Raw genomic sequence first — 13564 nt, forward strand, 5'->3', positions numbered from 1 at the left:
GGATGGGAGGGGCAGAGGCAGACAGGAGCAAGAACTGGGTCAAGAGCAGACAGACAGAGACAGAATCATAACACTTTGGTCCAAGTACAGAACCCTGAGGAACACCGCATGTGATGTTACAGAGTTCTGATTTTACATCATTTATCTGTACAAACTGTTTCCTATTATCCAGATAACTGGATACCCACTGTAATGCTGGTCCTCTTATACCATTTTTATTTAGCTTTTCAAGTTTAATGGAGCTTTCTTGAAAATCGACTCAGCCGTCAGCTTTCCAGAATTCCTACATGATTTTGAAAAATATCAACGTTTCTTGTATTTGCCACATCTGAACAGATTTACAAATATTAAAATATTGAAAATTTGTGTTTATAGATGCGTTTTTGTTTTAGTATCTAAAAGTAAAAGTTTGGCATTTTTCAAAATTGATTCAATTCACGATGTTCACGTTTTGACTCGTCTACCGAATCAGTTTTGAGTTTAACATGTTCGCCATCATTTTCTTTGGTTTAAATGACACAGACATGCTCATGTACAGGTTTAAGTGTAGCCCGGGTGGTTGATCCTTACCGAGCCAGGGAGGGGACACAGAAAGGATTTCTTTCTCTTGCGTTCCCACACAAAAGTTTAATGTTTTATATTACCTGCAATGAATGAGACATTTATTTTGAAATATCTAGTTACCGAAACAGGATGTGTCTCCACAAGCTGGGGAAATTGATGGTGATAATTTGTGGTTGAGAGTGGCTGTGATATGTCCAATCTGCAGCAGTATTTAATTATTAGGCTTATTATAAGCTACAATGATAGAGAATGTGATTTTTTTTTTAATTAAACCAGCAGGCAAGGTAATGCAAAATAATAAAATAAAAATAAAATTCCCCCATTTACCCTCCGGGGCTCCGTAGTTCTTCAAGAGAAAAAAAAACTGTTGCATAGCTCTTCCATAGTGTATAGAACACACAGCTACAGCATTTAGGCCTGATCACTGTACAAAACTCTTAAGAGAATCGTATTTAACTTAAAACTTAAATATTCAGAAGTTTGACATGAGCAAAAATAGCACAGTTTGAAATAGAATTTATGTGGGAACTGTGATTCTTTAAATATTTTCAAACTTTCTTTTGTGAAGTTTTATTAAATATCATCATTAAGTCAACATGATGCCAAACTTACTTTATCTCTTTCTATGAAACACATTGCAGCTTTAAGAAAATCAATTTCATGGCTCCTCTTATTCTAGATGAAAATTCCAGAACCAGACAGAACATGGATGACCTTCGAAGGTCCTAATGAGAATATTAAGAATGCTGCATTACATAGGCCCGTGATGGACAAAACATTCAGGAAACACATTTTGAGGACATGGAAAAGGCAGGAAAAACTTTTGGGCTTGACTAAAATCATAGCAGCAGCTTGATTTCTTTCACTCACCTTGTTCTAATAGGTCACAGTGTAGTGGGTTCATGTTATCAGTTGTCCAGTTACTGAATCAGTTCTTTTCAAGCAAAAGTTTTCCTCACAAGCCTGATGTTTTATGTCATTAGGATTGTGTCAGTGTAAAAACACCACCACAAACGTGGGAGTTAAGAACGTTTTCCAATTTATTCTTCTATTTTAGCTTCATTGGGGCAATTCAAAACCAGAAATAGAAAAAAGTAGTAGAGTAGTGCATCCCTCAGAAGCTCAGAAATGTACATAGCCCCTACTTCACAATCTGGACACGACATCACCAAAATACAGAGCTGATCCTTCAATGAGAAAAAAAAAGTTTTAACAATCATGATCCCAATTTGCACTAAATTCTGTGCTTTGGGAAGGGGTTGATTTAATTTRTTTGTTGTTTTTGTTTCCTCACTTCATCTTTCCAGCAACTTTTTTGAAACTTGGCTTGTTAAAAACAGCAACAATTATGCAGCTTCCACATTGGCGCTTATTATTTTTGATTGACAGTTTAATTCAAATTCGATGATTAATGTAGTGCCAAATCATGACAAAATATAACTTTAAAAAAGAATTTAGATGTCTTAAAAGCCAGTCTGACTGTCCTTTCGTGGCAGTGACACTAAGGTACAACGATTGGCAATAAAATGCAACACTGAAAATGAGACATCCACTAATTTTACTAACCCAAAACATGTTTTTTCTTCTTCATACAAAATCATAAATTTAATATTTGTGCCTGTTATTCAATATCATTCATCAAAAGAAATGAAATAGGACATTAAAAGACTTGATAAACAAATTGAAATGTGTTGCTTTCTTGCATAATTCAAATTAAGGCAAGCTTTAATATCCATTTGATCACAGGGATAAACTGAATACTTCATGTTTACATAAAGTTTTGGTAAMTGATCATCAGAGTTTTCAGATCTTTCTGTTGATGCTGTTTCTTAGCTTTGTGCCTATTTTCCCGACAATTAATTCCTAATGAATGCACTTTTATTTTGCATTGGTTCAATGAATAATCATTATACCACCACAGACTGAATATTTTGGATATTACACGCATTCAACTTAAACTAAATTCAACCCTGTATTGTATTTTGTTTGTAAATGTATTTTTCTTGTTTTGTATTATTGTGTTTTATTTTTATATGTTTTATTCACTATGCTTATACCTTGCTTTTAATGATTTATGTAAAGCACTTTGAGTTGTCTTGTACATGAAATGTGCTATACAAATAAACTTACCTTACCTGGGTCTGAATGCCTACGACTTCCAGGTTGATTCCTGATGACTTTTGAGACTGTGTGCACATMAGCATTGATACTGATTTTTATGCCATGAGGCAGGACTTTTATTTTTTTTAGAAACCCAAACTTTTCTTTGATAGCATGAAAAATGAGCATCACCAGTAACTGTTCTCTTTTCTTATTTTTCCTGTCATGTAAAAAAAAAAGCTCCAGCTGTGGTTTACACACTTTGCACKTTTTCTATCACGTTTCTTCTATTTTGCTTTTGTTGCTCAGTCGAAGACGTTTTGCAGCGCTCTTTTAAAAGAACAGTAAATTTTATGGCATTCTGACTCTCCTCCTTTCGTTGAATGTGTAAGAAAGGCAAAAGGACAGAAAACAGAAATAAAAAAAGAAAATCMCAGTAGGCTGGCATCTCTGGATGGTCGGAGTCTGCGCCCCCGGTAAACTCCGTGATGGATTTGAAATATAAACAACTAAGTCAAAATGTCTTTACAAAAAAAAAAAGCTCTGCTGGTAGAATAGACAGAGCCGAAAACACACAAGTGTATCAAACTCTCCATTATGTTTTGAACTGTCGTAAACAGCTTGACAGACTGGTGAAATATGGAGCGTTTTATTTTATTTTTTAACATTGCCTACAAAGACACCCAGCTGTTTTAATCCCCCCTCCCACCCTGTACAGAAGTCGGTACGAAGCTGTCCCGGTCGATGTGATGAAGCGTCTCTGAGTTTAAATCTCTGAAGTTGTCCTGTGTGAGAACACTTGATGGGTTTTCTTCTCTGCAGAATGTATTAGGTACTAAACTTAACCCTGGCATCCAAGACTATATTGTGGTACTGTGACAGCACTTCTGCCACTACTATTGTCCCCCTTCAGTCTGTCTGGCTCCACTCCTGCATGCAGSTCAGGATGCTTAATTCATGTCCTGAGACATTGTTCTTTCATTCCTCAACACACCAGCTAAACCAAACCTTATTCTTCTGAGAGTGTACAATATGAAAGACCATCGTTCCCCAATGGACTCACAGATAACCCGCCTCCCAAACCGCAGCTTAGGAAGACTGGTGGCCTGGATATTGCCCAGCCGCTGTGGAATAATGAGTACAAACACATAATACATGCCCGTCCTTCACTTTTTACCTGTGTCCTGTATAACCCAACAGGTTCACACTCGGTTTTCTGCTTCAGGATGATTTAGCTKCCGTTTTAATGCAGGCTTGTTTCTTTACCCAGATCTTCAACCWGCAAACTGAAGTTGACATTGTTCAAGGTGGCCAAGGTCTGACAACAAAGTGTAGCCCAATGGGCCGCTCCATGAGGTGTTGATTTAAGGGTTTACAGCAGAGCATTATGTGCTGTATTAGATACAAGTCTTCACTGATGTGTGATCTGATATTTATCCTGTTAGGCAGAGTTCTGCCTGCCAATCGGTCATTTAACTGACAGTTGGCTCGCATGTATTTCAGAGCTCGTTTGGCCTCGAATGTGACTGATTTTTATCATTATAGGCTGGCGTTTACCAGTATCTGCCTTGAGTCTTTTCATCAAAAATGATTAACGTGCATGAAAATTGTCTGCATCAGATGCTTATGATCCTTTTTTTTAAGATTTGCAATTTAGTTATTAAAAAGCTGAAGCATTTGAATTGTTTGGATTGTTTAACACAGAGAATCTAAAATAGTTTTGATTCGTAAAGATTATAATAAAARAGGAAAAAAAAGGAAACTTAAATTTGATGCACAAGAAGAACTAATTATTTCAGCACTTGAGGAAAAGCTCATTTGGTGCCAAACCGTGCAGGAAGTAGACGCACAAGTAATAAAAATAAAAATAAAAATAAATGACTAATGAAATTTAAAATAATTAAGAAGAAACAGAAATGTAAAATTAAACAGATAATTTTTTTGGGGAAAAGTTTGTAAATGCTAACATTAGTTAAACATTTGAGGAATGTGCTGCTGAACTCTGGTATTATTTAAAGTTGCAGATTGCTTACTGCGCGATAATGAGACTTCTTTTTAAAGAAATCAATGAAGTGACTAACTGTGTGATTTTATTCCAAAAAGAAAAGACTTTACAGACTTGTTAAAGGTTTTATATTGTTGTAGATCTTTTCAATGTATTTTTGTTCACTTTCATTCATGCTATAGCTTTTTAACAGGCCTGAACCAGTAGAGCTGGTCTCGTCTGCAGATTCTCAAACAAAAAGAGCTTCAKAWCTAACAAACTGCTGTTTCTTCTCTCGATATTGACAGTCTTTGTGTGTGTGTGTGTGTGTGTGTTTCAGGGGCTGATTGCTGCTCTATGTGAGTCCAAGGAGCCTTTCCTGCTTACAGCATGAGAACCAATTCAATACTCTGACCACCAGACACAGACCTCTGGGGCGGCAGAAGGGTGAAGGTTTTGTGGTTGTCTGGCCATGAGTCGAAGGACAGTTTGTGCGCTGGTGGTGATGTGGGCCATGGCCCACCTCAGCTCTCCGGGTTATGGCCTCAGGGCTCTTCGAAGGACTACAGGGGGACGGAGAGGATCGACGGGACTAATGGGACAGGATGCCAAYGGAGTGCCACTCAGACGCTCTAAACGAGGCTGGATGTGGAACCAGTTTTTTCTGTTGGAGGAGTACACCGGGACAGACATGCAGTACGTCGGAAAGGTAAAAACTTGCATTTTTGGCTTTTTCTTTTTTTACATTGGAGGCAATGAAACATCTACAGGCAACGATATACAAATTTACAAGCATTTAATCTAAAACATTTCACTGCCAGAAAACAAAAATACTCAAAGGGTACGTCAGTGTTACATAGACTTTTTCATATATAAAAAAAAAAAAAAAAAAAAAAAAAAAACAAAATCATTTTTAAAACCTTTGTTGCAGAGGCTACAAACACCATCACACCCACCATGGTGGTAGAGTGGTGCTAGAGTGGCGTGATCAGGATAGCCAGTCCTTCTGTGGCCCGAATGAGTCTTACCAGTGTGGGACCTGGGGCACGGTGTGATGGTGGGTGTACGTGGTGATATCAGTGTAGTAATGTTCTGCTGAAAAGCATGCTGAGAACACAAGAGAGCATCCTGGTGAAGTGGAAATAAACAGAGAATAGCCCGTTAAGTCAGCACTTAGAGTGTAGCAGCATCATTGCTTTCACACCGAAGGTTTTCCAAATTAATTGTGATCCAATCAGGTTCTATCAGGTCATGGTAAGCGGAGCGGGGTCCTCATTAGTGTGAAACAGAAGGGCCAAAATAACTATTTGTGTTCATTTATTAGGGTAAATGGAGAAAACATCAGTATAAATGTACCTACAGTTAGTTCAATTGCCCATCTTGGGCAGATGCTGTCACTTTTTTTATTTATTTCTTTATTTTTTATTGCTCACTGTTTTGCATTGACATGGCTAAAGAATTCAGAACTAGAATGGTCTGACAAATGTTTGGCAAATTAGTATCATAGCTAGAATATCAAAGATTAACCACATGGATTTTAAAACTACCTATGGTAATAGGCATTTTTTTTACCAAATGTTTGCATTTAGAGTCAAAAGTGACTCATAAATCAACAGAAAAATGTATAAATTGTATCAAAAAGAAAAAAATCAGGGTCAGGACTCTGCAGTTTACACTCATCTACAGGCCAGCGGTCACTCTTTCAGGGATGAAGATGTTCTCATCCTTGATAGAGAGGAATGTTGGTTTGAGGGAGGAGTAAAGGAAGCCATCTTTGTGAAGAAAAATCATCCACCATTAAACAGAGGTGGAGGCCTTCGTGTCCAGTTGTCCTCYTCCAACAAGGCTGTTATTGCAAATATGACTCAGCCCCCTGTGAGCAAAAGGTGTGAATCAGGGCCCCAATGATACCCAACACAAAGAGGGAAAGAGGGACAAAAAACAAGGGGATGTTGAACCCCCGCTTGCATTCAGTACATTCACATAACACGACATGGGTCAAGTGATGGGGCACATGACCCTCTATGAACAATAAAGCCAATCAAGCCTATTGTTAGTCGGTGGCCCTATTTTGCATTTGACTAACCTGTTTGTCCATGTGGAGGCAGGGCTTATAATGCTGACTTCACCTGAAACTCATCAGACTGAAGAAGTTTCTTGGAGGAGATATGAAACGTTTCACTAAAGAAGAACCCACCCAGAGGACCTACTTATTTTTTTCTTTTTGATTTTTTTCTACCTGGATTACTGAGATGCATCAAGACTGTATAAACTGGAGTTTGTAAAAGCTTGAAATATTGACATTTGACATTTTTTCTGAATACAAACATTTTGGGCACTTTTTGTTTTACTTAATCAACAATAATCCACTGTTAGTTTAAAATGAGAAAAAAAAACTGTCCACAAAGTCAACACACATGCAGTCGATATTCATTTACTGACAAATTGGCAAATAGCTTTTTGCAGCTTTTGTTTGCAATTTCTGTTTTAAAGGCATTTTGGTTTTCTGTGCTGACACTTTGACGTCTTCCTTAGTTTATTTTGTTTGTCTTGTCTCAAAGTTTAGACACGGTTGACTAGAAACAACCAACATTTTTTTTTTGTCACGCTCTGTCATTATGCTCTTAGAAGGATTTTATAATCCCTTTAAATTATTTCAGCTGACAGCTCTCATGCTTGGGCCATGTGTCCTCTCAATAAGCCTGCTCAAATAGCTCATTTTGTCTGCAAGCATCTGCTTTAAATTACTGAACAATTTGCACAATCAGAATTTTTCAGGTATTGACTCAGGAACCAAAATTTTACAAACTGCACATGTTATTGAAAAGACTGGTTAGGTTGTGAAGTAAAAATAATCTGTAGGAAGGTCAAACATGTTCAGTGATGAAGATATTGTAAGCAAAAACAAAACTCYGTAATCTTCCAAACTGGAACTTTCTGCGGCCTCCGGTCTTTTTCTTTGAGTTCTTTTCTCTGAGCCCGTTGTTTGTTTGCTACTCTGAGATGGACAGAATATTAACACATTGACATTTGAAAAGCTGCTATTTTAGCTCATGCAAAAACGTCTTATTATGTGTTCTCACTCCATATTTATGAAGACAGACTTCTGCTTGGGTTTTTAGGAAGAAAAAAGCATCAGATTAGATTACCACACACAAGGATCCAAGTTTTATGTCAGTAAAATATGAAAAACTAAAACTAAATTACAGTCATCTACAAAACTAAAAGCCTAACACTGAAAGTGTTAGGTTTGTCATCAAATGATAAAACTGAAACAATAAAAATAAATATTTCAGTTTTAGCTATTTACATCTTCAGATGTAAGATGTACATCTTTCAGAATTTAGAATATGTGGTTGACTGAAACAAGCTATTTTTTTCTGGTGAGCAGAAACAAAGTACATTAAACTAAAAATAAAGTTAATAAATCAGAATTTGTGTTGAAAATCCTAGAGTTGTAATCAATCTTGCAACTCAAAGATACTGAAATTTAGTGTGCTTTCAAGACTTTAACTTCAACCTTTTCAGAATTATTCTTTCTTCTGTTTGACAAAAGGATTGTTCCCAGAGGCGCACTTTATGAACTGAAGTTCATCTGAGTCACTTACTAAAGTGACCTGGTTCACTTGAGTTCCAATGTGTTTTTGACGTGACTCGTTTAGTGTTTTCAATGAGTCCATTGTTTTTTTTATCTATTTTTTCTTCATTTTTTTGTACAAGTTCACTATCTCACAGACTTAGCAGCAGTTTRTCAGAGACATGTAGTGTTCAGGTTAATTGAGACCTCGGACTCATGAGTCCAGATTCAGTGAGAGGATTCGAATCATTCCTCTGGGTGAATCAGTAACTGACCACCTCTAATTATTCCTTTAGTAGTTTTTATTAGCAGCTAAAATTCATGCATACCAGTTAGACTTACAGGACTTTTGACAAACTATTCATGTGTTTTTGTTGAAGCCACCAATAATTCACACATCCATCTTCTTCATCTTCATCCATCCATCTTCTTCGGCTTATCCGGGGTCAGGTTTCAGGARCAGCAGCCTAAGCAGAGAAGCTCAGACTTCCCTCTCCCCAGCCACCTGGACCAGCTCCTCTGGAGGAATCCCAAGGTGTTCCCAGGCCAGCTGAGAAACATAGTCCCTCCAGCGTGTCCTGGGTCTTCMTCTGGGCCTCCTCCCAGTGGGACGTGCCCGGAACACCTCACCAGGRAGKCATCCAGGAGGCATCTTAACCATATGCCTGAGCCACCTCAACTGGCTCCTCTCGACGTGGAGGAGCAGTGGCTCTACTCTGAATAATAATAATAATTCACACATACTGTATTGATAAACTGCTTACTCAGTTTTTTTTTTCACATCAATTGCACCATCTTTAGGAGTTCCAAATGTATGTACCTGGAAAAAAGTGGCATTTTGTACTGTAGGAGCATAATGTATGTTTTTTTTTTTTTTTGTTAGAATGATTTATATAAACCCGCAAGAGAGATACAATATTGGTCAAAAATGGTTTCTAATTTATTTACAAAAAAATTAATAAAATAAAAAAGCTGCAGTAACACACTGCATAACACAACTTAACTAAGGTATATACTTAGAGAACAGAAGCTGATGAGAAAGAAAATTACAAACTTCTCCCTCTGCTGACATGCAACATGGTGATCTAAGGTAGTTGTGATCTCTAGATTGTTGCAGCTGGGGCTGTTTACACTGAGTGGCAGGACAAGTTCAGCAACCTCTCCAAAGGAAGGGCCAACTCGAAACAAAAGTTAAATCATTGCAAATGACAAAATAAACTATTACATTTGATAAAGTGTGCATTCCAAATATTTAACCCTAATATCCCATGATGCAAAAGTGTGAAATTAAACTACATAAGTATTTAAATACTAACAAACTTAGATTAATGAAATGTGTACATATTTACAATAAACAAACTTATAATATATCAAAAAGCTATATTAATGACCATGACCTTTATTTACTGTGTGGCTGCAGGTTCTGTTGTCACAGTTACATAACTAACCTCTGCTAGGCTCAGAGGAAAGATTACTTGGTCATGATGTGCWTCAAAACAAATGCCACCCAAATATATAACTTTATATAAATGGATGTGTCAGTCTGTCTGAAAGGATTCAAGGATTATCCCATCATTTGGTCAACATGACACAATATTGTCTTCTGCTGATCACATTTAGTTTATCCATCCAACTAACCATCCATCCATCTATCCATCCAGGGCATTGTTTGCTATTGGCTCTCCGATAGATTTTGTGCTTCCTGTCAGTTCCATGGCTGCTTGCATCATGTCCATTCCACTCACATCAAGCCATCCCAAAGCCCCCAAGTAAAATCCAACTTCTTCCAAAGGTTTTATTTGTTCAACAAAATGAGAACTTGCTGGCGTCCCAGATATCATTCCATGGGGAGGGTGTGTGTGAGTGTGTCTAGATATATAAGATGGACATTATAATGCTTGTTTTACATGCGGCAGAGCGGAAGTCAAGCTATTGGTCCCCTCTTCCAATCTACAGTAATTGAGGCGATCGTGGAGCGTTGTGGCAAGGTCAGGAGGACGGGAGGGGGGAAGGGAAGAAAGGCTGTTTTGTGCAGGGAGTTGAATGGGCCCAGTGCTTTGCATTCCAATCGTGTGTCCACGGAGGATAGAGTCATCCAACCAAATGAGATTCTGCAACAAACGTCCTCCCAGAACCAAGGTTGACTTTCAGTCCTGGACAAAAAGGATTATTGCATTCACTATGGATGAACACACACACRMAAAAAAAGAAAGAATGAAAGAAATTGAGTGAGTGAAGATCAAATGTAAATACAGAGCTTGATCAAACCACTTTGCGTTTTGAGACCGGTGATTGATGTGCCACTCGTCCTTTCAGCCTGTAAAGGGACTAATAGCAAAAGAAGAATGGATTATCTGAGTGTGGTGTACACTTTGAGAGCCAGAGGCCGCGGCCTGAGAGGCCATCTCCAGAAGGCACCACTTAAGCATCAACCTTCTAGCAGCATACTTAATCATGACTCCGAGCACTTCTTGTTTTCCCAAAGTGTATGCAGCTGGGTGCTCTTCCTCATTGTCAGCTCAGTAGCCAGTTGTTGCATAGGATTGCAGAACGCAGATCTCTTCTGATTGCAATTACTGTTTGTTAATTGTTAGATAAAGTACAAGTGATGAATGAGGCCCTGAAGGGAATGAATAGCTTTTGAGATGAACACTGCGAACAGCCATCTGCGCCTGTGTCCTCAGGTGGAGGCCGCAGCGTTCGCCGTGTCTGAAGGGTGGAAGGAAAATGACAAGAAACGCAAAGAAAAGAACACTTTTGTCAGCCCAAGTGACATCACAGTAACCCGAGAATGTGGCATAGAACAAAACCACCTTTGTTTGTGACAAGAAAATGAATTGGAAACAACACAATGACAGGTTATTATGAACAAGAGAGCAACGTTTGACACTTGGTGTAATATAAAACGATGAAACTGCACTTGAATCACAACTTCCTGCCTCTTGTTATTTGCAATCTCTCCCCTTTTACTGTTACAACAGTTTCATAAAGTTTTGAAGTACTAACAGATAAAATTGCAATCTTCCCTGAACAAGCTTAACAAGAGCAGTTGTAAATAAAAAAAAAAMTTCCTGGTTGGACTCATCACTGTACAGTTCTTTTATTGTCTGATGCCTTGACTTTTCAGAATAATGTTTTATAGTGGTATTAATTTATATTTTCAGATCTTCCAAGGTGCCAATTATGGAACTCTCTGTGCATTGTTGCCCAAATCAAATTCTGGAAGTGGTCATTTAACTAGATCTGTTACAAAAGGACAACTGATATTACCAACTTTTAAAAACTGTTATGGCCAGAGGTCTTTCTTCTATGTTTATACTAAAGCATGGAATGACATTCCTCAAAACATAAAGTCCATTTCAAAACTACAGCCCTTTAAGAAGAATCTTGTCTGCCATCTGCTGGACACTTTTTGTTGTGCTCATATTTAGACGTCCTATTTTGCAAATGCTGCCTTTTTGAAATTTGGTATGCTTGTTTGTCTTTGTGTCTGTATAATGATGTGATTGTGATGCTGTAATTCTGAGTGTTTTATGAGCTGCAGAACAGGAACCTGCTGTAAAACAGCAATTATGCTGAGTCAGGCTTGATTTTTAATAATCTTTTCCTGTTAAATAAATCAAATCAAATCAAATCAAATCAAATCAAATCAAATGAAAGGCAGAACTGATCCAGATATGAAAGGAAGAGAAAAATAAAACTCTGGCTGTGTCTTTTTGGCAAGTTCTTTTGGCTGCAAAGCTTGCCGTATTGGCTAATGAGTTTTATATATTTTTTGAATATTTTTTAAGCGAGAAACACTGCCTCTCATTAGCAGTCGAGTTGTGAGTGAGCCTCAGAGGACTCACGCTGTCACCAGGGGAAAAGACTGTTTATTTCATTATTTCTTACTTTACCAAAGGGCACATATCCACCGAAAACGGTTAATGGCCTGTGGTTGAGGAGTGTTTGTGCTGCACTATCATATCTCATAAAGTATTTACAGCCTCTGATAGGCCCCAGTGGTTCTAGGCCTGCTGGGTTGACTACTCAATGTAGTCCCTAGCAAGTGAGCAATGCTTGCTGCATACGAACTAACACCAGCCTCCAGTAATCGGTTAAAACTCAGAGGAAAGACAAAACTAGAATAGGTTAAAAAAAAACAAGAATAGGTTGATGAGCACAAACGCTTCCCAGTCTAGTATGACTCAGCAGTTTAGTCAACCTGGGGTAAAGAACTTGTTTATGGAGGAGTTTTTCTCTCTCTCTCTCTTTTATTATGGGTTTGTTTTGTTTTGTGCTCATGCTACTCCGTTACCAGCTGCTCACCTTGGCAGAGAAGCAAGGAGCCTGCAATGTGATACACCCCTGGCTGTACCCGTGCCATGGCAACCCCTGTGGTCTCCAGTGGCGACCTGGATTACACGTCGGCAGTGTTTCTTGATTGGGTGATAAGTTCCCTGCTTGTGCCCCGGAAGGGGGTGATTTCCACTGTATCTTGAGGAGCGGAGAAGGTGCGACAAGTGAACACATGTCTGGCAGCGACTTCAGGAGAAAAAAGGGATATCTAAATGAGACGCACGAACATCTTAAGAGCATCTGTAAATACCTCTGCACTATCACCAGCTACTGCTGTTTTTAACACCTTTTGGCTTTTTTAGGAGAGAATGAATAATCTTTCCACAACATTTAGGCTCATCTTTAGTGAAATCATCTGAAGTTTTCCAAATAAGGTGAAGCTGTAATCTTTAATAAAAAAATGTTACTCGACAAAGAGATTCTTACTTTACAAAAATTAAAGAATTTAAAGTTCATTATGCGACATTTAGGGTGGTCTTTTAGATTACATTTTATTATATATTAGGGGTGCAACAATAAATGTACCCGTATCGAACCGTTCAATACAGTGCTTTGGGTTCAATACACGCTTGTATCGAACAATACAGATTTTTAAAAATTATTTTATCAACTTGTCTTCTGAAGATGCTCTGTGTTGAAGGATCAGAGGATCTGTGTTCGACTACTCCACCTAGGCTGTATTTTCGAGCGCAGATCCACTGAGAAACTTGCTGTTTCAGCAAAATTATGTTTAAATTTAATTTTAAAGCAGTACTTTTGAGGTTAAACAAATGTTTGGAATTAATTTCAATAAACTACAAGTTCAGAAGGGTATGGAAATTTCTCGTTTGTTTCGAAAACATATAGAACAATGACACCAAAATATCGAACAGAATCGTGAATTTTCTGTATCGTTGCACCCCTAGTAAATATGTAGTTTAAAAGGATCCCCGATTAGTTAGACTTTATTTGATAAACATATATTTTAACTGTAAAATAAAGACTGTAAAAATACTGTAGGC

General features: G+C 37.9%; 1 protein-coding gene across 2 annotated transcripts in view; it reads left to right on the forward strand.

Annotated features, from left to right (window-relative positions):
- Positions 1 to 13564, forward strand: part of LOC106522295 (cadherin-6) — an 86010-nt gene that overhangs the window by 25936 nt on the left and 46510 nt on the right. For both annotated transcript variants that reach the window (XM_014015261.1, XM_014015260.1), the window contains exon 2: positions 4989 to 5357. In XM_014015261.1, the coding sequence (XP_013870715.1) occupies positions 5121 to 5357 (237 nt within the window). In that variant the 5' untranslated portion in view covers positions 4989 to 5120. The remainder of the gene's footprint in view (positions 1 to 4988; positions 5358 to 13564) is intronic.

The sequence above is a fragment of the Austrofundulus limnaeus genome, unplaced genomic scaffold (genome assembly GCF_001266775.1).
Source record: "Austrofundulus limnaeus strain Quisiro unplaced genomic scaffold, Austrofundulus_limnaeus-1.0 Scaffold126, whole genome shotgun sequence".
Taxonomy (NCBI): domain Eukaryota; kingdom Metazoa; phylum Chordata; class Actinopteri; order Cyprinodontiformes; family Rivulidae; genus Austrofundulus; species Austrofundulus limnaeus.